We start from the raw sequence: 27096 nt of genomic DNA on the forward strand, positions 1-27096 counted from the left end.
GTGGCCTGGGCCGGGCTGAGGCCGGAGGGTGTTTCGGACCTGCAGCTGTGCGCCTTCCGTGGGTTCTCAGGCTCGGAGCGGACCTCCGTGCGCCTTTGGAAGGTCAGAGTGGGCCGAAGTTCAGCTCCGCGCCGGTGTGGTGACGCGAGGGCGGGGCCGGACCCAGAGGGCGTCACGCGGGGCTTTGTGAGCCGGGCCCACCCCGGGACGCACAACGCGGGTGGGGGCTGCGGCCCGGGCCTGGGCCCCCGCGGCATCTTGCTGGGAGCCCTTCTGCCAGAGAAGTTTCCAGAAGTCCTGCTGAGAGTATTCCAGTTAGTACTGAAGGAGCCTTCGCCTCCTACAGCTCTGGCCGGGGGAGCGGCGCTCAGGTCCTAGATCCTCCTGCCCCAGGGACCCGTGCATCCCTGGTGCGGGTCCTCACATCCGTGGCCCCTCCTCATCCCCCGGAGCTGGTCCTTTAATCTTGAGCCCCCTGGCAACCTTGGTGTGCGTGTACCTATCCTGATCCTCGCTTGTCTCCGGTTTGGGTCCTCCTATTCCTGGTTCCCAGAATCCCTGATTCGGATCCTCCCATCCCTGATCTCTGGTGATCCCTAGTGAACGTCCTCCACGGTTCCCTCTCCAAACCCTACTGGCTTCCTGGCTCCTGTACAGCTTCTCCAACGTTGGGCCGCTGAAAGCGCCAGGAGCCACAACACTGACAATGAATGGAGCACGGGCATTTGGTAATTGGAGTACGTGTTTACTGGCTTCAAGCGTCTCAGAGGACCCCTGAGGCCTAACTTCAGTCTAGAAAAGTTTTCTTTGGGAATATAGGTGGTCTTGTGACGCTACTTTACTGCTCTAGTGTACGGCTAGTTTCGCAATTCCACAGAGTTATGCTATTGCTTAAGGATCCTGGAGGTTTGCTTTGTTGCATTATAAACATAACGGTTTTTTTTAAATCGATGAAATGAACCTCGGATACCTAAGAATTTAGCAACTGTTTTGAATTTTACAGAAGCAATTAAGTGAATAATGCGGCAGTAGAAGAGTGCTCTTAGTTCTGAGGGAACTGGTCTTGGTTCCTGCGCCTTCCTGATGGTCTTAATTGTATTAGTGGAGGACTTGTTTGAAACAGGAGACCTCTGTATTCTGTGGAATGTGGAATGTGGTTTACTGCCCACACGCGGTGCGCGGTGCTATCTGAAACACACAGTTCCCTAGCAAGTGAGAATTGGTGGGATGGTATGGAAGTTGAACAGAGACCTTAAAAAAACCCTCTCTGATGATCAGTCCCCCATGATCCCTACCCAGTGACGGATGTAGCTTTTGGAGCTTAGTACAGTCTGCTCGGTATAGCTAATCATGGGCTATTGTACACGTTATCGAGAGATGAGCAGGTGAGGAGTAAGTTAACTAGCTTTATTTCATCATTTTATATTTCATGTTTTAAAAAATAAGAATAATGGGGCTGGAAATATGACTCCACAGTTAACAGGTACCACACTTGTAGAGCACCCAAGTCAGTTCCCAGTGCCCATTTCTGTACCATGACTGCCTCTAATTCCAGCTTCACTGGGTCCCCTACATTCAGCTGCACCCTCCCCCCCACATGCATATGCATCATTAAAAATAATAAAAACAAATATTAAAAATTAGAATAGTCCAAAATTCAGACTTCACTATCACTTTGTACCCTATAAATGTTAACTTGTCAGTATATAATCTGAATAACAAACCCTTCCCATCCCCCCTTTTTGAAAATAACAGACCACGCATGCTGGCATCAGAACTCCTATTACTGGCTGTTTCCCTTAAGCACAATTATTTGCTACTTTCTCTGTCGTGGAATGGAACTGAGCTTCCAAGTATTTTCAATCAGAACTTTATTTCTGGTGCAGAGTGAACCACATACATAGCTGTGTTTAAAGTAAGTGTTTCCTAAATCTTTTATTAGAAAATTTAAACAGGAGTAAGGAGACTAACCCTGAGGACCTGAGTTCAAATCCCCCCTTATCACTATAAAGCTATAATTTCTGCCCTCTTATTGGGAGATGGGAGGCAAAGACAAGAGACAAGAAACTAGCCTTGTCTACCCAACAGGAAGACAAAAACAAACAAAAAACCCAACAAAAGACCGTGTTTCAGAGAAGGCGAAAGACCAGGACTCAGACCTGGTTGTCCTCTAACCTCCCCAGGTCCCGGGGCGTGTGTCTGCCAACATTTCACATACAGAGATCAGTGCACACAAGTATGAGAGAGAGACAGATAGTGTTTAAAGTCCACCATTGTTATCTAGAACAGGTATTGATTCATTATTTGATGCTTAGACTATTGGCACTCCAAAGACGTTTCTTGTTCCTAACACTGAGAATTAAAGCATATGAAACCATTAACATTTCAATCTTTTCAATACGTACAGTAAGCAGTTTTTCTTAGAGATATGCTTGGGCACTGCTTGGTACACTGTTTATTCTAAGCACACGAGTTCAGCCTGCTGCTGAGAAACTGCATGCAGCCCAGCACTATATAAATGACACTGTCAGAAGGCTGCACGCTCCTGAGTTCATGCCTCCTTGTACCCCAAGGGAAATGAAGTATGGAATGTTTGCCCTGTGGCCTCTGAGAGGAGAAAGGGGGTTGGGATCCGTGGGCGCATGAGACATTATGATGACACAGCAGAATAGAGTTCCAGGGAGAGTGTGTCACTAGTGACCCCAGGGTAGGGCAAATAAGGGTTTCTATATTGCCACTTGTATACCGCAGTTCCTGAATTGGGGGCTGGCTTGTTTTGTCACTGTCGTAAAGTTGCTGGGTGATAGGGCCATCTATTGGCCTGTTTTTCAGTTCTAGGAAGTCTGACTACTAAAGTCTGTGGTGCCTTCATTGTGTAGAGACTTTGTGTAGAGACTCTTCTGTCTCTTGATTTTTTTTTTTCTTTTTGCCTGTCCTGAGAACATACAAGGAGTCCACAGTGACCAACTGGGGCACATGTGGCAATTGAGTGTGACATAAACTCTTAAATACAGTGTAGGCTGTCTTTGTAGGACATAATACACAAAAAGGCAAAATATTCTACAAAGCATACTGGTTACAAGTCAGAATAATAGTGTGGCTGTATTAGATAAATAAAAGCTATCATAGAAGTTTCACCTGTTTCATTTTACCTAGTTAGTGGTTCCTAGAAAACAAAAATTAATTTTGTGGACCATAGTGTAATCTTTCTGGAGAAAACTGCTGCAAAGCTCTCATTTATTTTGTAAAGTAAGTAGTTCAGCTTCACCATATACATAAAGAATTAAATACCTTTGTAAGCCAAGCTGTCTCCCTTCTCACCGAAGGCAGCTTGGATCAATTTTCTGACCCAATTCTTGGTGTTTACCATCTCTCAGCAGTATACTAACATTGCTACTTTTTGCTGTTCAGCCTTGGGCACTGCAGTTGACTCGTAAAGATGAGGTTTTTGGCTCCTTCATCCTCCCACACAAACTTTCCATCCATGTTCCTGTTCTCTCAGGATGGTTTAGTGTATCATTGCGCTAACATCAAAATCCATTATTTTTAAAATCATGGCACTAAAATAAAACAGGAGCAGGATGTTCCCTGATTAGTTTCTTCGTTTTGTTTGGCATCGGTTTTCCCTGGAGTTACTAATTGTCTTGATTTTTATCTCTGTAATTTTTCATTTTTGCCAGTTAAACCCTGAATTCTGCCAGGATTGTATGTCTTTCCTAAAACTTAGGAATACACCAGACACTGTCAGTGTTTGCTTCCTGAAGGCTTTCTGAGTTATCTTCCAGTCTAGCTGGTTGTTTTGTAACACCCTGGGTGTGGGTATCAGGAATTGCCTTTAACAGCAACACCATTTGGCCACTATTGCCATGGCAACGGGCATACATTCCCAGAAGACCTTTTGGCTCAATTCATACCTCCACTTGGGAACCTTTATGTCACATTCCAAATAAAAGGCAGGCTTCCTCTGCCCTCACTTCTCTCTCTTCTCTTCGCTCTTTTCTTTCTCTTGCCCCTTCCCCTTGTCTTGTTCCCCCATTAAATCTCACCACTTAGAACCATGTTGGTGTTGGTTTGCTGTGCTCTTTCTGCACGGGTGTGGCATGATATCTGACATTAATAACAACACTGGGAATTCCACCTTTGGCTTAGGATTCCAGTCACCAAGTGAGAGGACAGGAAGTGAGCAAGGAACTGTCGTGAGGTCTGCCTGGCACCACAGCTGACTGTCCAGCCTCTGTCAGGCCTGTTCAAACCTGGGAATTTGTGCTTCTGTTTTTGGATTTATCTGCTTTCTGTGAGTTAGTCCCATTACTCTTCTGTCCGTCATTTTTCTCTATTCTGCATCTCAGAGCATTTTAGAATTCACATTGGGCCTTCTAGAAAAAGCCCTAATTTTATTCATATTCCCTGTCATTCATCCCTTTATTTCATTGCTCTCAATTCTGAGCATTTTCTCTAACTTTTTAAACTCTTAATCCCTCTGTCGAGTTCACCTTCCCAGCTATTTTATGTGTAATTCCAAAAGCTGAATTTGTTACCTTTTTTTCTGGTGGTGTGTGGATCCTTCTGGGCACATACATATCTTTATTTTTTGGATATTCTGTTGGTTTTGTTTGAGATGGATCTATAACTGTCCCGGAGCTGAGGCGACAGACTGGCAGCCTGCCAGTGAGTTCCAGACATGCACGTCCTCAGCACTGGGGTTAGCGTTCAGGAAGAGGTCCCCTGGAGTTTGGAGCTGAACGCTGAACCACCACTCCAGCCCTCTACTATTACCAGTAACATTTCTCAACTCACCAAGTACTTACTGGGTGCTTTCTTTGAAGAATTGGGAATGCAGTAGTGAAAAGGAAAAGACAAGAGAGGCCCTTGGCTTGAAATGTATTCTCATTGGAAAGTGGGCTAAGCACACAGAGAGCCGACTGGGTCATTGCAGGTGATGTTTCTTGTCTTGCAGAGATGGAGAGAGGAGCAGAAAATGGAGAGCCTCCTGAAATGAAGATCATCAAGGAGGCGTACGAGAAGGCCTTTATGTTTGTCAATAAAGGACTGAACACAGACGAATTAGGGCAGAAGGAAGAGGCAAAGACCTATTACAAGCAGGGAATAGGGCACCTGCTTAGGGGCATCAGCATCGCGGCGGCAGAGCCAGGGCACACAGGCCCTGCGTGGGAGGCGGCCAGACAGATGCAACAGAAAATGAAGGAAACGCTTCAGAACGTCCGCACCAGGCTAGAGATCCTGGAGAAGGGCCTCGCCACTTCTCTACGGAATGACCTTCAGGACGTGCCCAAGTTATACCCAGAGTTCCCTCCTAAAGGCACGTGCAAGAAGTCCCCAGAGGCCGAGTCAGCTCCCCAGCATGCTGAAGTGGATGGAAGCGCCTCAGCTGCGGGTGCTGGGCCAAGTGCCGCGCCTTCTGCTCTGCCCTTACCATCGCCCGGCTGCCCTGCCGAAGCGCCACCGGCCTACACCCCACAGGCTGCCGAAGGCCACTACACTGTTTCCTACGGGACAGACTCTGGGGAGTTTTCATCGGTGGGAGAAGACTTCTATAGGAACCGTTCCCAGCCGCCCCCTCTTGAGACCTTGGGGCTCGATGCAGATGAGCTGATCTTGATCCCAAATGGAGTGCAGATCTTTTTTGTAAACCCTGCGGGAGAGGTCAGTGCTCCCTCATACCCTGGCTACCTGCGGATCGTGAGGTTCTTGGATAATTCTCTGGATACAGTTCTGAACCGCCCTCCTGGATTTCTCCAGGTAAGCCCTTCAAAACAACATGAGCATAGGTTGAAAAATGAGTGGAATATTTCATTTTCGTTTTTTGATATGCACCATGTCCAGGATAAGTGCAGAAGAAAAAACGATTTCATTGAGTTCTGAACACATCTGTGTTTGTTTGCTGGGATTTATTCTGTTTTTAAGGATAGAGAATTATAGCTGGATTTTGCTACTTTGTGGGTTCTTTCCCCACCCTTTAATATCTCTATCTCCTGGTTCACTTCCTTACTAGGTAGGAGAGAAAGGAGATGGGAGGGGGGGGGAATTCTTGAATTTCATTCCTTTCTTCTCATTTCTTCTTTGAGCACTAGCTATTAACACACCTTAGCCAATCCCCCTGAAAGACTACTAACCACCAGCCCCACCTCTTGGAGCCCCAGCATTTGTATCCTCTGAAAAGTTCCCAGAAGTGCAGACATCACACCGACTGTCTGCAGCTGGAGCAAGAGGCAAGTCATCAGCTGCTGGGAAGCAACCCATATCCTCACACCTGGGATTAAAACAAAATCACACTCCTAGAATATTCTTGTGTTTTTTAAAGAAACTAACGTTCCAGAATTCTCTCTACAGAAAATCTGGTTTGGCTTTGTGATTGATGTAGTTACTTAAATTTCAAAGGGAATTTATGAGAAAGATTTGTCTGTGTAACTAAATGGCCATAAATGTCGTCAAGACCAACCTGGAGTTCTGAACTGGCCTGGAACACTCAGCCAAGGGCAATTTGGCCCCTTGAGAGATCACGTGACAGTGTCATCACAGCTGTCTAATCAAGGTTTCTATAGCTGTGACCAAACACCATGGCCAAAACGGAGGATGGGGAAGAATGAGTTTATTTGGCTTACACTTTCAGATCACATCATTGGAAGAAGTCAGGACAAGAACTCAAACAGAGCAGCAACCTAGAGGCAGGAGCTGATGCAGAGGCCATGGAGGGGTGCTGCTACTGGCTTCCCATATTCAGCCTCCTTTCTTAAAGAACCCAGAACCACCAACTTGTGGATGCCACCACCCTCCGTGAGCCAGGCCCTTGCCCATTGATCATTAAAAATGCCTCCTGGAGGCATTTTTTCAGCTGAGACTCCTTCCTCTCTGATAACTCTAGCCCTTGTCAAGTTGACACACAAACCCGGCCACTACAACAGCTGACAGTGGTCAGAGAAACTGCTAAATGACCACAGGGTACAGCCTTATTGAGAGGAAGATCATCAGTCCCTAAACTCAGTCAGGCCAATGTTCAGAAGCCCTGGCCTAGAGGGCTGAATTGCAGATGCAGTTGGTCCAAGAGTAAAAACTAAAGTAAGATGTGTGTTGGGTATAGTGGGGGTGTCTTAGGATACAGCAGCAGTCTGGTTGATAAGGTTGGGCATAGGTGCAGAGAGATGGGCTTTTGAAACTGGGTCATAGGGTACATTTAATGGATTTGTGTTTCAACAAAGCAGTTACCTGTACCCAGACTCAGATATGATAATTTAGCTAGACATTGGCCTTCTGTTGTCCTCCTAATGCCACTTTGCCCTGATTGTTATGGAAGCCAACTTGAAAGTCATTAACAAGAATTGGAAGCTTATCAGAGGTGTGGAAAACAGATTCTTGGGCACAGCTGAAAGATTCGTTGGTGAACAAGAACTGACTGACTCGGTTATCTTAAGGACGAAGTCTTACAGGGCTCATGGCTGAGGTGCGGGGAGGGGCTGCAGAGTTTCTGCCAGTCTGGTAACAGTGTGGCATAGTCATGGGCTCCAAGAACACTGGGCCCTTGAAACTGCAGGAGCAGGAATTGGGCACCAAAAGGACCACCCTTGTCTACGAGATCTCAGCTACGGATTTTGTTTTGGCTCCACCAGCAGTTTGTCTTGTCTAATTTATTTAATTTGGCTTTTGACCTTGTTTAGGATTCTAAATAAAAAGTAGAATTGTACCCCAAGTTTAATCGGCCATCACTCAGATATTAGCGATTGGCAGCACTGTTCTGATAAGGAGTTAACACATGTCTACCAAATCTATTTATCCTAAAAAACAAAACAAACAACAACAAAATAGTAACAACATAAAAATTATTAATATATTTAGGACATGAGAGTAGGGTTATTTTCAATAGGTAGATTTTCTAATACATATTAAATAATTAACCACTGGGCGTTTGGTTTGTTTTGTCCCTGGCACCACTTATACTCTGTAAAACATTGTAGTTAGCTTTATTCTAATCTACCTGAATGGCTTTTGAGATAGAGAAGAAAACCCATTAATTAAAAAAAAAAAAAAAAGAATTTGACAGTGCTTGTCAGGCACTTACTGGGAGTCAGTCCTGACTGCTGTAGTCTGCACTTTTATTTTCTGCTGGTCAGCAAAGGGGGATGTGTCTGAGTTTTGCTTGTTTCTATAGAGCGATCCCTCAGGTTTATTTATGGTAGACAGCATTCTAAGGTTGGGATGGTTATGTTTCAGTTGCTATAGGGGTGTAATATGTGAGGAATGAATACATTTAGGAATTCTGATTTAGATAGCCAGGATATGAGCGTAAGTCTGAGTGTTGGGACAAACTGACCTCCAGGTGGTAGCACAGTATCGTTTGGCTTTAATGTCCTAGTTAGTGACACACAACATTCTGCTCTGTGTTCACACATCCGGTTTTCTGGAACAAAAGCAAGACCTAATAATCATGCACTTCTGACCAAGTGTATACTTAGGTGCAAGCTGCGCTTTGTAGTTGCCAGGACTGAGAAACTTACGTGGTCTGGCTATGGCTCAGTTGTTGTGACAAAATGACTATGATTCAACCTTTGCACAGTGGAAATGACCTAGCTGTTCGTGGGGATGAGTGGATGAAGAATGTGTGGCATATGTATATGGTGGGACACTATGTACCACAGATGCACCTGGGGTCATTCTGTGAAGGGAAATCACCTGACACAGTCAAGAAGCAGACGATCTAAAGGCTGAGAGTGCAGTGATGGCTACTGAGGCGGAGACGTGAGGGCCAAGTTGATGGGGGAGATAAAGGGTTAATCTGTGGATACTAAGTTAGTTAGGAATGACCAACTGTGCTTTTGGGTTTTCACTTTGAAGCAATAATGGGTTTCTGAAGAGACAATATGTTTAACTTGCCTTAAACATTCGAACATTCATCAAAATATCACTGGTTGTCCTGTTAATATATACAAGTTCACAGTTTTATTATTTAAAAGTTAAAAACTGCTAGTCAATTTGATAGAATGTTGTGAGGTTTAAATGAATATTGTCCAATAATGTACTAGAAAATAATTTAGTGCTACAAAGGGATCTAAGTAGAATAATTAGCTCCCATTTTATACTAACCATCTTTTATTTAAAGCTAGCATCATTGTATGTCAAACTCAGGACCACTTAAAGCTGTAAGACTTTAATGCAGGAAGATCAGGACAGAAGATGGTTTATATAAATTGGAGCAAAATCTTTAACATGCATCAAACAGACATATTTGCTTTTACATAACGATTTCATGGAGATCTATTTACTGATTTCTGTTCATCTGACTTTTCCAGGTGTGTGACTGGTTATACCCTCTAGTTCCTGATAGGTCACCAGTTCTCAAGTGCACCGTGGGAGCATACATGTTTCCAGACACCATGTTACAAGCTGCCGGGTGCTTTGTGGGGGTTGTTCTCTCATCTGAGCTCCCAGAAGATGACAGAGAGCTGTTTGAAGATCTGTTGAGACAGATGTCTGACCTTCGGCTCCAGGTAATGTGGATTCCCAGGTAAAACCAGCTTCAGTGTGAGTGCCGCTGCTCTCAGAGACCCACAGTAAGCTTTGAGGAGACTTTCCTCATGGCTGCCACTGGTTGTTCAGACTGTAGGTGCTGGAGGTAAGTTTTCTGTGTAGTAGTTGTTAACCGTAGCTGTTACCGACCTGCTCTACCTGTAGCTTTCTCACGAAAACATGGGGTCAGTGATAATGCCCACCCCACAGGACAGTGTATGAACTGAGGTCTCATTTGACAGCTATCAGGTGGTCATACCCAGTAAAGGATGCCTGTTTGTTTGACCCCTCTTACAGTGAGGTTGGCCTAAAGTATAACATTTTGAAGATAATTCTGCTTTAGTAGGTTTGGACATTTTACATATTTGAATGGTATTTAGGAGATTTTGGTGGACAGAATGATCTTTAATCTCTTGGAGAATAGAAGTTGCATAAAAAGTGATATATGTTCATTGTGAATGGTAGCTTTTTGTCACCAGAGGAGGAAGCATTAATTAGGTTCATGTTTCCAAGGAGTTTTAGTCCACACTGCTGGTACATACTTTAGACCTGTGGCAAGGCAGAGACATGACAGGAGGTCATGACAGAGGAATACTATTCACTTCATGTCTGCTGTGAAGCAGAGGGGGATTGAGAAAAGCCAGGGACTAGATTCTCCCTTCAAATGCACACTCCCTGGAGGCCCTTTCCTTCAGTCAGGCCTGTCTTCCAGTTTTTACCCAGGTCCCGATAGTCCATTTGATTACATGTCTGTCAGCACATGACTCGGTGACTTATGTCAGACCCCTCACAAGCAAATCCCTGTGAGTGACAGGACCCATCCACTGGAGACTGACCAAGCCTTCCGCACTGGAGCATTTGGGGGACACTTCATAAGCACACCATGGAAGTCAACCTGCAAACCCTCCCTACTTAGCCTGTTTTCTCTGTCTGCGTTTTTGTCTGCCAAAAAGTTAGGCTAAGTGAGTGTAATAGTTTCCTTTAGTTTTTAAAAAGACATTGTGAGTATTGATAGTTATTTGTAGCCAAATTCAGTTGATAACATGGCAGGGTAATCTTTTGTTCTCCTTCAGTCACCAAGCATGGACTCTTTTAACAACCAATTAAACTCTTAAATGGCAGGGTGCCAAGAGCAAAAACAGGTGAATATAAAGATTATCACGGCTATGTAGTCATATGTAGGTGTTTCTTTGTGTGAGTTTATACATAATCACTATTACCATAACTCATAACCTCCATGAAGTATGGCTCTGCCTTGTATATCCTTAGGAAGGAATGAAGGTTGGGACGTGGTTGAGTGGATCCCAGCACATCCCAGCTCCATGCTTACTTGCTGTATTAGTTTCTTGTTGCTGCAACAAACACCTGACAAAAGCGTCTTCTGGAAGGAAAGGTTTATTTTGGCTCACTCAGGTGGTGAGTGTAGTCCATCGTGGGGCTGGGGTTGGCGAGCATGGCAGCAGAGAGTGAGGCAGCTGGTCCTGTTACATCCCCAGTCAGGAAGCAGAGAGAGCAGGGAGCTGCCACTCAGATCCCTCTGCAGGCTCAGTTAATGTAGTTCTGAAACACCTCATCCCTGTGCCCAGAGATTTGTCTCCTTGGAGGGTTTAAATCCTGTGAGGCTGACAAGAGAAAGCTCCATGCTCACTGTAGTAACTTGCGTGCTCACTGACGTGGTACGGGACAGCTTTGCCCCAGCTCTGGGCCTTCACTGTCAGGTCTCCGGACAGAAGCTCGGTAGACTCCAGGGCTGCAGGATGCTGCTCTACTTCATCTCACGCTTTGGCTCTATTTTATTTTTGGCTTTGTGCTGTTCCAAAATGTCAGTTGTGAACTAGAAGTGTTGGGCTTGAGTTTTACACTGAAGCTTTTGTTCACTTAGCAGAGTACGAGATGCTGTGGTGCCTGTGGCATTAAATGCAAACACTTGGTTCCTGCCTTCTAACAGTGCAGTTTTACGTGGCTTTCTTTCATTCCTTGCCTTTGAACACATTCTCGTCTTGCTGTATCTTCTCAGATTTATTATTGCATTATTGATTTAAAGCTAACTTGCATGTGGGACTGCTGCTGATCGTCTTTTATGCCTTTCCTTTTGAGCTCACTGTCAGCCATATGTGTAACCCGAAGAACTCTCAAGAGTTTTAAGGTTTGGTACGGAAGTGAACAGTAGTTTAGATATAAGAAAGCAGGCTCTTGGGCTCCAAGAGCAAGCACCTGCTCTGCAGGGCTGGTGACTGGAGAGCAGGTCCCAGAACATGCTAAAAGACGCATGCAGTAGCAGCAGCATCTGTAACCCCAGCACAGCCCTGTTGGGCCTGGGAGGCAGAGGTAGGAAAATCTCCATGAACCCAAAGGACACCTAGCCAAGCAGAAGCCATGAGATCCTCTTAAATAATGGTGGTTTGAAGGTGAGGACCAATACCCAAGACTGTCCTATGACTGTCATATGTACTCCATGGCATCAGCACATACGGCTGTACAAACACATGTGTGCGTGTTTGTACACACACACACACACACACACACACACACACACACACACACACCATGACAACAGTTGTTATCCATGCAATCAGACACACTGTATTTGAACATGTGTCATGAGTACCTGGAATAGTATGTCTGGAGGAATGTCCTGCAAAGGCCGGCTGAGCTAAGCTTAGTCCTTTATGCTCTAGGCCAACTGGAATAGAGAAGAAGAAGAAGAGGAAGAAGAAGAAGAAGATGAATTCCAAATCCCTGGGAGAGTAAAGGAACTACCAAAGGAAGCGTCTGGCACTGATGTCAGGCAGTCAAGTTCTTCAGGTTCTTCAATAGACCAAGGCAGCAAGGATGCACGCCATAAAGGAAAGCGTGGGAAAAAGGCAAGTTAAAGAAGCAGTGGGAAGTGTGCCCCAGTCTGATGGCCATACACTGCTAGAGTGTGTCACAAACAGATCACAGCTACAACTAAGGTCACACATTTGTGCTCACACTGCTTTGAGACTTGTATTTGGGAAGGGACTCTTCTTCAACTTTTCAAAAGACTTTTATTTTTACAATAAGGACCACATAACTTTTTTATGTTCCTTCTGATTGTTGGCTGACAGCTTGCTCTGGGTCTGTATTTTTTCATCCAATAAACAATAAATGAAGAATGGATTGTCTGAAACTGGGAAGAAGAAAAAGTCATTCTACTTTTGTTCCTGTGAAACATTCTCTCTCTCTCTCTCTCTCTCTCTCTCTCTCTCTCTCTCTTTCGCACACACACACACACACACACACACACACACACACACACACACACACACACATGCACACACACACCCCTTATACATATGAAAAAGCCTAGTCCTACTATCTTCAGGACTGAGCCCTGTCTATGACCAGGCACCCACTGGGTCTCCTGCAGTTAGGGGAGCTCTGTACTCATTTCACATGGCCTGGGCAAGAGTGGGTGGCCAGGGCTTTCCCTTGACATCTGGAATATTGCTGTTGACATTCATTTTGTTTTGGACGAGGTTGGGTACTCTATACTGTCTAGTCCTCCCGTTCACCCATGTTTACTATTGGGTCGTTAGTCTTTCTCTTCTCAGTCTCCAGGGGGTTATATGTTAGAGACATTGTCCCCAGCGATGCAGATGTGACACCCAGATTGTCTTTGGATTTACTGACAGGAAGCTTTTCTCCATAAAGAAGAGTTTGACTTCTTGGCATGTGAATCCACAATCTGTTTATCTCTGTATTTTAAGTCATCGTCTTTGTCATCTGTTGGGCCCAGAAAAATCTTTGATTTTTTTCAAGTTCTAACACTTTGACTCTGGGCCTTGGCCAAACCCTGGCAGTTGTCTAGTGCAGTCCTGCTGCTTCCATTTAAGTGGAGGGCGGGCCATTGTGTATCTGGATATTCAGGTTTCAAGTTGGACTTTTTCTTCTGTCAAAACCAGTTTGCTTACATACATCCTTCTTTACTGACTGAGTCCTTCAATCTGTTAATCTGACCATATACATGCAACCTTGAGGGGTGAACTCTGATGGGTCGTAAACTGGGAGAAGAGGATACAGTGAGCTTGAATGTGGTTCAGTAGACAGTGTTGGTGTTACAGCTCTGCTCAGAGCCCATCCGAGGAGCCTGGTTTTGCATTTTTCAATTGATAAGGTGAATTTTTTACTAACCTCAGCTAGTATTTGTTAATAGTTTATCATATAATGCTTTTAGTTTCTTTCCTTTGGACTTTACTAGCCTTTACATTTTGAAACATATTTGCTGTTTAGACTAAAGATTCTTCAAGTGAAGAAGTTAATCTGAGACAGATCGTGCCTTGTGAGCCGAGTTCAGAAGAAAAATCGAAAGACCTGCCTGAATGGAGCGAGAAAGTGGCCCACAACATTCTGTCAGGTATCCCAGGGCTGTTTGTTAACCCCACAGTCAGGGCCTTGAACCAGTAACAGTATTGCTTAGAGGTTTATGTTTTAAATAACTGATTTAGAAATACTGGCAGGTGGAAAGACTAGGCTTCTGAGCAGGTCACACTTGCTGTGTAAATGTGTGTTCTTCTAGGGCTCCTCAGCTATCAAAGAGCTGTGAGCATAAATCCTGACTCTGTCCCCTGAGTTCTCATCCCTTCTCTGCCTCCCTCCAGAGCTGTGTTCTGGTCTTTTTGTCCTCTAAGATCTCCATGTTGAAGTGTCAATTCCCAAAGTCACAAAATTAGAAGGTGGGGTCTTTGAGCAGCTCGAAGACTTTTGTGAACAAGACTTCACTGAAGGGCCCAGGAGGCTGCCTTGCTTCTTCAGGTGTTCAGTGAACCTGGAAGGGGTCCTCAGGGATGCATTTACCCACACTTGTCACAGGAGGTGAATCTGTTGCTTATCTCTACAGTTTTGTAGTGTTTATTACAGCAGCACCATCTGAGATACCTCCCAAGAGAAGGAATAACTGCTCGCTCTTCATTGTTAGAGGTGTATTAACTTTCTCCTGCTACACAAAGGAATTTTCCTGTTTGTTTTTTGTTTTTTAGAATTTCTTATAAATTCTAACTGTAGACTCACTGTTCCATTACCTTTTATTTTGTGATGTCTCAGTTCTTCAAATCAGGCTTAAATTTTTTTTTCAACCTCTTAAGTCAGGAACTCTACACACACACTTTTTAAAAAGATTTATTTTTATTTATGTGTGCTTTCTCTCTTTTCCCTCCCCTCCCCTCTCCCTCCCTCTCTCTCTCTCTCCCCACCTCCCTCTCCCTTCCCCCCTTCTGTGTGTGTGTGTGTGTGTGTGTGTGTGTGTGTGTGTGTATTCATGTGAGTGCAGTATCCTTAGAGGCCTCAAGAGGGCATCAGATTTCCTGCAGCTATCGTGGTCTTAAGCTACGTTCAGGTCTTTGAACAGAGCAGCACTCGTTTACCTGCCAAGTCCCTCCAGCCCTGACACACGCTGTTTAGGATGACTTTGCTCCAGCTTTTGTTCTTACTGGAGTCTCCTCACCTGGGTGGTAGCCAGTCCTCTGCCTGTGCTGCTTCCTGTGTGGTCTTTGGTTAGCGATTGAGATCGGGCTGAGTGGGTCAAGAAGGAAAAGACAATTTCTAATCAGTTGCTGCACGCCACGGGATGGCTGGGACTGTGGCTGAGTAGCTGTGATTGTCATGTGACCTTGTGATGTCTGCTGCTGCAGATCTCCTGTACGTACTCAAGGGCCTTTGTTCTGAAGCCGCTCAGGAAAGAGATGTAACTGAACTATCCGAAGAGGAGGAGGAAGAGGGGACTCCTCTTGCTTCTCCATATTTCTCCAGCTCCTTTCCCTTTTGCCCACTGGCTAAAGACCTCTTTTTCCTCCTACACAAGGCCCTGACATCTTGATGTCTCTGTGGCAATGGCGTTTGTAGTTCAGGGGTGGGAGGCGTTAACACAGCTAAGGGTGGGCCTGTGCCGGAGTCAGCTGTGGTCCGGGCTGCTCCTGTCTCTTCCAGTGTGCCCACACTGTTGTCATGAGGTGCAGCACACTGAGAGGTGCTAAGCTCCAGGAAACAGAGTAGGACTGAGAGACCAGGATCCCTGCCCAGTTAATGCTGTAGTCTACAGCAAGCGACAGCTCTCCTGCTTCTTAAAACACAGGTCCTTTGGTTTCTGGCTTGAATTGTCTTTCTTGGGATTTCACAAGGAAAAGTGTTGCCTGGCCTAAGGTAGGAAGGACAAGAGTGAGTGCTCATTCCTCCTGCCAGGTGCTGCCTTAGTAACCCGAGTTTAGAATCCAGTACCAGGAGCTGATGATAGAAAATTGTGAGCAGTTGCAGATTGCTGTGTGTTGTGGTGCAGCTCCGAGTAGTGCAGAAAACCGTTCTGGAGAGACGTGTGGCCTAAGTGAAGATAAATTTAGTTAGCAAGAGCCCCACAGATGACTCAGTGTTAAGACCACTGGCCACTTGGCACAGGACCTGGGTTCAGTTCCCAGCCTCCTCATAGTGGCTCACAACCACCTGTAATTTCACTCCCAGAGGTCTTCTGCCCCCTTCTGGCCTCTGCAGGTGCTGCATGTATGCAGTGCACACATGTTCATGCAAAAACTCACGCACACATAAAATAAAAAAAAAAATCTTTGTTTTCTGCTAGCGAAATAATTATTCAAGGAAGCCATAGGTGTGCACTTGGCATGTTCATGGCCCATTAGGATCTACTACTGAACTCCTGTGTTTTCTGCTGATGTCATTAAAGGATTTAAAGAGACAATTATCCCTAATCTCCGTAATTTTGAACTTCCCTTTTTTAAAAGGTGCTTCCTGGGTGAGCTGGGGTTTGGTCAAAGGTGCTGAATTTACTGGCAAAGCAATTCAGAAAGGTGCTTCTAAACTCAGAGAGCGCATTCAGCCAGAGGAAAAGCCAGTGGAAGTGAGTCCAGCTGTTACCAGGGGCCTCTACATAGCGAAGCAGGCAACTGGAGGAGCCGCAAAAGTCAGTCAGTTCCTGGGTAAGTGCCTGTGCTTCCCCTAGGCTGAGCTAGAAACTCTGCTAATCCACATTAGGCCAGTGTTTGTATAAATAGCTCAGCCTCACAAAGAAGGAGTGAGGAATGTGGGGTTCCACCTCCCCACAGTTAAACTTGCAGCCCAGCCACACAGTGGGTCTGCCACACAGTGGGTCTGCCACACAGTGGGTCTGCCACACAGTGGGTCTGCCACACAGTGGGTCTGGTGTCTGTTTCCCCAGGTGACACTTTAGAATCACAAACATTTGCTCTTCTATAGTTTTATAGATCTTTAGTGGATTTCCATTAATTTGACTAATATTATCCTTTTCACACTCAGTCTTTGAGTCAGAAAAATAAAAGTGGATGATTTTCTTTCAATTTGAACTCAGCTTGAGGGGCAATGTCTCTGTAGACACCACAAACAGAGCTTCAAATCACTTTAGGGCCAGCCAGGGTTCACCTATCAGACACAGTAACACCGTGCAGAAAAGCAGTTATGGGTGGCCATTTGAGAACGTTGTTCAGTGCAGATGCTGAAATCAAGGGACTGGTTTCTCTGAGTCTTTTCTCTATGACTGTATTAGTTGATGGCGTCTGCACAGTAGCGAATTGTGTTGGCAAAGAACTCGCTCCACATGTCAAGAAGCATGGAAGCAAACTCGTTCCAGAATCTCTGAAGAGAGACAAAGATGGGAAGTCTACCCTGGATGGCGCCATGGTTGTGGCAGCAAGTAGTGTTCAAGGTAACGGGGGTCTGGGTTTGTCTTGTTTATGTTTGCTGTGTTCTGGGTGGGCCCTGGGCTACCTGAGCAGCTCAGCAGACTGTTGTTCACGTGAGACTGACGGACCTGTGTTTACAGGATTCTCAACTGTCTGGCAGGGACTGGAATGTGCAGCTAAATGCATCGTTAACAACGTGTCTGCAGAAACTGTACAGACTGTCAGATACAAGTAAGTACAGTGTCATTGGAGAGTGAATCTCCAGTGTCATCAGCTCAATCTGCATGGCTGAGGCTTATGTGCTTTCTTTTAGTTGTTTCTGATAAACTTATTTTTCCCCATTCACTATTTTCTAAATAGGGAACAGTTTTAGTATACTGATGAAACTCTTGTGGCTTTGATTTGTGCTACTAATTGTTATAAATGTTCATTAATACAAAGAATATGTATAATTTTTAACTATATAATTTTGATAGTAGTATTTCTTGAAGGAGAAAACAGACTTGATTGAATTGGAGGCCCCTTTTAACATTAGTGCATTCATGTGCTAAGTTATGATTCCCATTGCACATTTATATTGGGCTAAAGAGACAGTTACCTTCTGTTTGATACATTAGGTAGACAGGACAGAAGTGAGCTGATAGTTGGTGTATGATTTCTTTCTACGTTGGCTCTGAGGTCTTTGGAGAGAGGTAACTTCAGTGTGCCTTGCTGGTTGCTGCCAGACCTCATCCCCTTGGCAGGTGACCTAGGCTATGTCCGTCTCATAGCTATGTGTACCAGGAGGCTCCCCAGATCTGTGTCGAGCTTCTTGATTGGAAGGCGAGATTGCTTGTGTGCTGCTGAGACACTTTAGAGCCAGCACGATGACTCACAGGAAGTTGAAGGCATTTCACTGCAGGCCCATAGAGAAGAGGAGACCCCATAGTCAGTGGGGCCTCAGGTGGCACAGGGGGACAGACATTCCATAGAGGAGAGCAAAGAGGGCCTGCGACTTTATTAAGGTCCATGGCATTTGGGCTTTAGTGTGTGTGTGTGAGGGGTGGGGAGGTAGGCCAGCTGCCTTAGAGAAACCATGGAAGGGGAAGTCACTCAGGACTCTGGAGTTAGCCATTTGTTTTGTTAGTGGTCAGCAGTTGTGAATGGGAGCTGTGGAATCAAGTCAGCGAGAGGAACAAGTCTGCTGAGTCACCAACAAACTACATACAGAGTAAAGTTTGAACTAGGCCGAAGTGGCACCATACTTCTGGTTCCACTTACTTTTGAGAACCAAATACTTGGGCAATGTTATTAAAGAACAAATTTAAAATGCCATTTTGGGTGTGTCTTCTTTGTTTGAACTTACGGTTTTTAAACAGTGTATATGTACAAAATAGTGTTTTGTTTTTATAACATTTCATATGTGCATGGATTATACTTTTGGTCATGTTCTCCTTCTTTCTTCTGTCTGAATTACAGAAATCTGGACCTTAAAAAACTAGATCTAGTGGGACCCAAGCTGTTTTCTTCTTAGTTTGACTCTTACGCTTTACTTAGGAAGAGGGACAGGCGGGCTGCAGTGAGGTCCAGTGGACACAGCTCTTGCCTAAGCCTGAGCAATTGAGTTCAGACCCCCAGCTAACAAAGGTCACACAACACGTGAGCAAGGGAGGCAGATGGAGTCCAGGGCAGTCATACAGCAAAATGGAACTGGAGATCGCTGGGTTCAGTGAGAGGCTCAGCTTAGTTAACAAAGGGGAACGCAATCAAGGACTACATTGGTTTTAGGCCTTCACACACGTGTGAATGCAAACATGCACAGAATATGCACATGTAGAAAGTGGATTAATATTTGAGTTTTTATTTCATATTAGTACTGTGCTCAGGGTTTCTCATGTATTATATAAATTTAACATTTCTATAGTTTTATACACAAGGAAACAAAAACATTAAAAGTTAAAAACTTGTTAGAGCTTACATCCCTAGTTGAGTGGCAGAGCTGTGATGTAAACCAGGTCCCATGTCCCACAGTCAGGGCAGGGTGCTGTGCCCTCTCTGTCCTTGAAGAGCTCTCTGCACAACTTCAGTGCTCTGGGTTGACCTCTGCCACCATTTAGACTGCTTTTGGCTTAGGTAGTACTACATTTGATTTCCGTCCTAAATTGCTTTGTTCTCTCAGTGTGGGTGTGCCTTCAAATCAAAGGGACACAACAGATCAACCTGGCTGCCAGTTTTAACCAGAGAGCTGAAAGCAAATACAGAGAAAATTATGATTACCGTTCTTACTACAGAAAGTGAAGGTGTTTGTTTTATTTTCTCTGAATATGTGTAGATTGTTATGGAGGAGCCTGGTGTGATGAACCAGGTATTTTCACAAGGTTCTGAGTGAACTCACTCCTGTGTGCTGTCTATTAGTGTTACTTTATTCTGTTCTCCAGAGTTACACAGTGTGAATAAATAAGGCAGAGTTGCCCAGCAGTGGACTTGTGAGTACAAGAGTGATTGTTCTTTTTTTTTTTAATATTTATTTATTATACATAAGTACACTGTAGCTGTCTTCAGACACACCAGAAGAGAATCAGATTCCATAACAGATGGTTGTGAGCTACCATGTGGTTGCTGGGATTTGAACTCTGGACCTCTGGAAGAGCAGTCGGTGCTCTTAACCACTGAGCCATCTCTCCAGCCCAAGAGTGATTGTTCTTAAAGTGATTTAATTTATGCCAATAGAATCTTGGGGGATTAAAGATTGGGCCCCACTATTCCAGATTTTCACCTGCAGAGGTAATCTGGCCCAGCAGTAGAAAGGGACAGACCTGTTGAGCCAATAACAGTTCAGTGATAGGATGGGAGAGTGGAGAGCCATTCCTAAATTCCTTCCTTTACTTTGGTTCTTATTACTTAAATGTACACACTCTCTCTATCCTTAATCTTTGACACTGCAGGAAGTAGAATGCACGCTTGCGTTCTGCTCATGTCAGTGTACTGAAGCCGTGTCCTGACTGCACTGCTCTCCCACAGAGTTTAAAATCTGCTGACATCACATGCATTATGCCTGAGAGAAAACTAATGCCTTAGAAAAGCTTCCGTACCCGTGTCTGCGGGCGTTGTATGAGGGAGCAGGAACACGGAAACTTTTCAGGTGAATATATAGAGAACTTTTTGTCAGTTACATTAACATTTCACATTTTTAGATTGAGGCAGGTGAAGAGCTACAGGAATAATGGAAAACAGTAAACAACTTAACCCCCCCACCCCCCAGCTCAGCTGCAGCAGCGCCTGCTGACTAACCCTCACTCCTCTTAGCTCCATTCTGCATCGTCAGTGTTGATGTCATTGCAGCAGCTTAGGTCTGTCTGTAGAATCTATCTCTGAATATCTGTTTGTTGAAAATAAGTTAATAGTGTTTCCCTGGAAGAAATTTTCTCTCCGATGGTACTAGATTGTATTGGTTTGTTTAGAGTTTAATTAAATTAAAACTTAATTTAAATACCTCATAAGTTTCCAGAGCTTATGAATTAACTCCAGTGACAGTTGTCATGGTCTCTGAAACCAGGTCTGCATGACATCCATGACATCCATGATCTCTGCTCAGGAGTTGCAGCTGCTCTCCTCTGTCAGATACAGATTGGACAGACGTCTAAAGAGCACTGTCACTCCTCTCTTGTTTTTTCTTATCTGAATGCTCCCGTTTCTTGAACAATTGTAAATATAATTTCAAGGTCTTTTATCTCCTCATCACTGTTCATTTTAGTGACAGGTTTGTTAGTTTTCTAAAAATACTCTAAAGGTAGCCAGAGCTGACTTGGGCGCACAGATGGATGCTTGATAGGATAGGATTCGTGGGATCGCTGCTCCTGTGTTGATCACCTTTGCTCTTGATGAGGGAACAAAAGACACTGACACATGTCAGTCTTTACTGATTTTTATCATATTTGACACTTTTAAAGAAAACCATTGAGATGGGACCTTTTGTGTTTGTCTGTTTAATGCTGGGAATGAGCTCAGACTGTTCGTGCCAGGTGGTGCTTGCTCTGCCTCTAAGTTGCATTCCAGCCCCGAGCCTGTACTGTTTTCGGGTCCTCACTGTGTTGTTTACAGTTGAGACCTTTCCTTTGCCTGCTTAGTTTCACCTTGCTGCTTTCTGCCCAGTGTTAGTGCTCTTTAGTCTTTCCGCCAGTTTCTGTGGATGAAGTCCAACTGCATGCGCAGTTATCTATCCTAACCAGCCTTGCCGCAGTCCTTACTGCCAATAAGACCAGAGGTTAGCAGTCGGCACATCACCCTCCACCAGGGTTGTCTTGTAGCTGTGTTCATTACAGATCGGTTCTTCCTGGTGTCTTACTTTAGTGCTGCTTCCTTGTTTCATAGATAATGTCGTTGTCTTAGGTCTCTGGTGCTTTGATGAACACTATGAGCACAGGCAAGCTGGGAAGGAAAGGGCTTATTTGGCTTACACTTCACATTGCTTTTCATCCTGAAGGAAGTCAGGACAAGAACTCAGGCAGAACCTGGAGGCAGGAGCTGATGCAGAGGCCATGGAAGTGTGCTACTTACTGGCTTGCTCAGTCTGCTTTCGTACAGAACCCTAGACTGCCATACCCTAGTATGGTGGGCTGGGCCTCCCATGTTAATCACTACTTAAGAAAATGCCCGGCAGGCTTGCCTACAGCCCAGTCTTATGGAAGTATTTTCTTAATTGAGTTTCCCTCCTTTCAGATGACTCTAGCTTGTATCAAGTTAAATAAAACTATCACAGGCATCTATGTCTGTGGGTGTAATTTAGACCTGTGTAGCAACACATTTCAAGTCTATTGTCCTAAGCTTCAGACCAATTACACACCTGCTGTCATAGACTTGACCCCACACTCTTGTGTGTTCCCTCCTTTAGACAGAACCCTGCCCTTTCTTGTCTGGTGCACAGCTTGTTTCCTGCCCGCGCTTGTGTTCCTACTTCTCTGGGGTCAGAGGGATCTGCTCAACATGCATGTGACCAGTCCGTTCCTTTGCTTATCTCTCCCCCATTTGCTTTCGTGAAAAACTTAAATATTTTAGCTTTACTTATAAGGCCTTCCTAAACTACTTTCAATAAATAGTCGAAAAAGATGTTTTTCCTTTAGATATTTCAGGTCACTATTTCTGAGCATAGCATTGACGGCTGCACACCACTTGATTGAGGTGACAAATGTCATGCTGAAGCACTGATCTGTAAGATCCTGACTCATTGCGTTGTTGGTGCTGTCTCTGTAGGCATCAGTCTTTAACATTGAGTCTCAGAGAGTAAATCTGAACTATACAAGGACATCACAATACCCATCTGCACTGCTTAAAGGCACAGGCTTTCTGGTTCTTGAAAACAGGACTGGAGCCCAATTCAGCACCATCTCCGTGTGGCCTCCACCGTGCTGGAGAGGGAGCGTTCTCTGGGATATGTTCTGGTGCACACATGGGTCTCTCTCACCCAGGATGGCTTCACAGTCACTTGCATTGTCCTTCAGTTGTTGAATTTGTTCATGAAGTGTAGCTAAAGCTTTCATTTACTAAAAAGTAAAAAAAAATCAAAACAGTGTTATAATCTTACACAGATCCTTGATTTTTAGGAGTTTTGAGCAGTGCATTTTGATCTCATATTATGAGATAAGAAATTGGGATGCAAAGACAGGGAGAGTTGGGCAAAGGCATACAGCCAGTTGCTTGCACAGCCATTGCCTGACTCTCTGCTTGGTGTGAGGTTTCACCTGCAGCAGTTGTCTTAGCCTGAAGAACAAGCACTCAGTGGACACAGACACTTATTTAACATCAAGGATGGTGTCGCTTTTAGAAGTACATTGCACACAGAAACAACCCGTGTTGTAAGAGAGGGCACGGCAGCCTAGGGAACCCTTAGCAGATCCTTAAGTTATGACTGATCCAAAGAATGAGGAGGGAGCTTCAGCATGGGAAGGAAAGTGGCCATCATTTGACCATGATAATCAGTAAATCTTTAAAGCCGAGTCTGAGAGAATGCAAGGACACCAGAACATATCCCAGAGAACGCTCCCTCTCCAGCACGGTGGAGGCCACGAGGAGATGGTGCTGAATTGGGCTCCAGTCCTGTTTTCAAGAACCGGAAAGCCTGTGCCTGTAAGCAGTGCAGATGGGTATTGTGATGTCCTTGTACAGTTCAGATTTACTCTCGGAGACTCAATGGTAGTAAAGACTTACTACCATTGTCAATAATAAGTACTTTTGTGTGCTTTTATAATTTTCATGTATTTTATTAGAGTATATTAAGTGTGCACACAGTAAATTTTGTTATGACATTTCCATACATGCACATAACACACCCATATACTCCTCTTCCATGGCCCTGGTAGACTCTCTTTCATTCTCAGAGTCGATGTGTCAGAGAAATGGTTCAGCAGTGGTCTCTGTAAGCTTGGATCTCTTACCGAGCATGGCCCTCTCTGCTTCTGCCCACTCTCCTTTTAACACCATCGTTTCACCTCTGCATTTCACAAAAGCTGGGCTGTGTTTATAGCTCATTAGCTTTCTTTTTCCAGTCAATCTTCTATCTCCATTCATCCAGTGATGATCACTTGACTACTGCAAAAAGTGGTGGTGAGCATGGGTGTGCAGTGACTGTTCACACGGAGGGAAGGATCGGAGACAGGTTACCTGCATGTGATCCAGCAGTGCAAGGCAAGAGACTGAGTGTGCTCTCAGGCTATGCAGGAAGGAGGACTGGGGACAGGAGGAAAGGGAAGAGAGAAGGCAGGGGGATAAGGCCAAACATGATTGTATCATTCATTCATTAAATGCTGTCTGGATGCCAGACACTCAGAAGCATAGGGTACATTTGAACAAAGCAGATTTCCCTCTGCAGTGGGTTTATATGTTAGTGAGGTAAGCAAGGATGCAAGCAGCTGTCATTAACACGGCTCATGGTGTAGACGATGGCAAGTTGTGCAGGAGGAGGAGAGGGCTGTCAATGGAGTGGGCACATGGGCCACAGCCATCTAGACAGGTGAGATTCCAGGACGGGAGCAGTGACTGCTCAAGGCTGCGAGGCCACAAGCCATGCAGGTCTGGACAGAGGCCAGACAGAGCAGAGGACCAGGGCTTCTGTGTACTTCATGGGTTTGGGTTTAAAGACAGCAAGAGGCCAGTGAGTTGGCAGTGGCGTGGGCTGCCAGGAGAACACCACAGTATCTCTGCTAAAGACAAAGCAGATGCTTGTGTCAGGAGCATCTGCGATGCTGGACGTCTGTGCTGCAGTTACTTCAAGAGACGGAGATTTAAACAAATGAGTAACAACATGTGTTTTAATTTATATTTAGTTTTTTTCACCATCTTATTACTATTCTAGCTAGTCTTTAATCCTCATTCACCGTTTTTGCTAAAAGGGAGAATGCAGCTTTGTAGCAGCTGTGGTTTCTGTTCTCTCCTGTGTCTTCAGTTATTAACTGAATTGAAACCTAGGCTTCAGTTCTGCTTTCAGGAAATAGATAATGTATCTACTACTGATTTCAGAAGAATGCTCCTTAGAAATACTGTGTTCTAATGTCATTGTTACATTTTCACCTTTTTTAAAGGTATGGGCACAACGCAGGAGAAGCTACACATAACGCGGTGGACTCGGCTATCAATGTTGGGGTCACTGCCTACAATATTGACAACATCGGTATCAAAGCCATGGTGAAGAAAACTGCCAAGCAGACAGGGCACACTCTCCTTGAGGACTACCAGATCATTGAGAGCCCTCAGAGGGAAAGTCAGGGAGGAGCAACGAGCACAGAAGGGACAAGAGATGTGGAGAGGAAGATGGAGGAAGAGAAGAAAGGGGCAAAAAAGAAAGATAAATAACAGGTGTTCTGGGAGTGACCCGCACCAAAGCCTTACCAGATGGAGGGGTGTGGAGAGGATGTGGATTCTCCACAGAAGAACAGCATCTTCTGTCAGTTCATTCCTACCAAGTGACTGTTGGAAGTTTGGGGCATGTATCCACTTACAAGGAAAATAATCAGTATTCTTACATCTGGCTTCTAGACATATGCAGTTTGTAGTCTCAGTAAGTTTATTTTCCCTTAAATGTGGCTAAAGTATTTTTGCAGTTAAATAAAGCTTGTAATATATGTGATTTAAACCTAATGTCCATCTATTTTTCTATGTGCTAGCCTTCAGAAGGCACAGTAGGAAACTGCACATGATCTACAGCCCCCTGAGCTCTGGTCTTACCAGGAAACGACTGAATGTCGATGCCTTTCTTTTGCACTAATTGTGGGTCTTTTGAGATGCCCAGCAGCATATAAGCTAAACAAAACTGTGATCTTAAAGTTTGTTCTCAGATGATGTTCTAGAAAATTTTCTCAAATGGGGAAGAGCTTGGCCATGAAAGTGCCTTGAAGCTCTGTAATGTTTCACTTACTTGCTAGCTCTCCTGCCTCCTAGGAAACCAAAATGGCCTTGTAGTTTAAACTGAAGAAAATGCATCTTTAAGTCTTTAGGGTTGAGGCTAGGCACTATTTTGATAGAATGATTTCTATTAATTCTTCGGGAATTTTGTACAAATATAAATGTGTTTTGATTGTATCTCCCTACAACCCCCAGCTCCCCCAGGTCCACACCTTACCCCCCTCCCAGCTTCACTCTCTTTTGTGTGTTTGTTTTAAATAATCCAGTCTGTGCTGCCCATATGATCATGGGTGTGGGGCCATCCACTGGAGGTTGGTTCATCTGCCACGGACCTTGTTCCTCAGAAGCCACCAACTGTCAGTAGCTCCTCAGCTGGGCTGGGGCTTGTGAGACCCTGCCCACTGCAAGCTGGAGTGCTGGCTGGTTTGAGCCTGTGGAGGTGGCCTCAGCTGCTATGAGTGTAAGGGTCCTATTGTACCCAGAAGATGTCAGTTTATCCATGCCTCCTGGACTTCTGACTCTTACAGTCTCTCACTCCTCTTCTTCCATGTTCCCTGAGCTTTATGGGAGGGGAGGAGTGTGGTATAGACTAGGGAATTTTGAAATATGATTAGTATTCTCTTAAAATTTGAATTGATTGTTAATGGCATTAAATCACTTTTTGATATCTGCTTCTGTAAATTTTTCCTAAATTTCTGGAAAGTAAAACACAAACATTGCATTTACTAAGTGTAATGTATCTGTCAGTCATTAGAATTTATACTAAAAGCCAGGAAGTGATGAGAGAATCCTGTCTTTACCACAGTAAAGAACATGGTACCCTTTGGTGGGTAGTCCCCACTTCTGCAGAACACAGGATGGACATTTACCAGTTTTCTTTTAAGTTACAAATATATACTTAAATACTCATGGCATTTTATTTCTGTTAACTTTAAAAGGCTGATACTGGTTTTTAAGGTTTTTGCCTGTTGTAGTCATTTCTGAACCTGTAGTTGGCTAGCATATGGATTTCATTTGGAATTGGTTAGTGAATGTGCTTTGCGAATAAAATGGTTTCTGAATTGCTGGGCCTCAGGTGTATTCACTGGACTTATATTTCAGGAATATAGAACTAGTGGGGAGGTTTTTTTCTTATAGGCTAAGGACAATGTACTAGTTGTTGAAATGGATTGTCAAATACCATCCAGTCAGTCTCTGCTTTCTACAGGTTTAAGAAACAGAATGGTTTGAATAGTTTCTCTAGACCAGGTATCTGCAAGCATGTTCCACTGACTAAACCCACTAGACACTTGTTTCCAAAAATAAATTCTTATTGGGACAGTTATACTCACTGGGCATTTGCTATGGCTGCTTTTGGCCAATACACCTTTGCATAGGAAAGCAGCTTCTGTAAGAATATAGTGCCCTCACACTGAAAATACTGACCTCTTTACAGAAAAGTGTACTGACCGCATCTTCGATTAAAGAAGGTGACACTTCCATCTCCATAGAGTTGGAGCAAACCACACTTCACCATTCAAGGTCCTTAAGGAGCCCTATTACA

At 44.5% G+C, this 27096-nt stretch overlaps 1 protein-coding gene across 4 annotated transcripts; it reads left to right on the forward strand.

Annotated features, from left to right (window-relative positions):
* Positions 1–26622, forward strand: Spart (spartin). 4 transcript variants are annotated; one of them, XM_087619438.1, is made up of 9 exons: positions 1–737; positions 4958–5760; positions 9303–9500; positions 12198–12383; positions 13774–13897; positions 16266–16460; positions 17045–17203; positions 17321–17411; positions 24734–26616. In XM_087619438.1, exons 1-9 carry the CDS (start codon positions 707–709, stop codon positions 25002–25004), a joined length of 2058 nt encoding a protein of 685 aa, XP_087475564.1. In that variant the 5' UTR covers positions 1–706; the 3' UTR covers positions 25005–26616.
* Positions 26623–27096: the final 474 nt, after the last annotated feature.

The sequence above is a fragment of the Rattus norvegicus genome, chromosome 2, assembly GCF_021556685.1.
Source record: "Rattus norvegicus strain SHRSP/BbbUtx chromosome 2, alternate assembly SHRSP_T2T, whole genome shotgun sequence".
Taxonomy (NCBI): Eukaryota; Metazoa; Chordata; class Mammalia; order Rodentia; family Muridae; genus Rattus; species Rattus norvegicus.

Coding starts and splice junctions, on each gene's coding strand:
- Spart (XM_087619438.1), top strand. CDS start 707: ATGAATGGAGCACGGGCATTTGGTAATTGGA. Junction 5,761..9,302: donor GCCCTCCTGGATTTCTCCAG/GTAAGCCCTTCA, acceptor TGACTTTTCCAG/GTGTGTGACTGGTTATACCC. Junction 12,384..13,773: donor AAGGAAAGCGTGGGAAAAAG/GCAAGTTAAAGA, acceptor TTTGCTGTTTAG/ACTAAAGATTCTTCAAGTGA.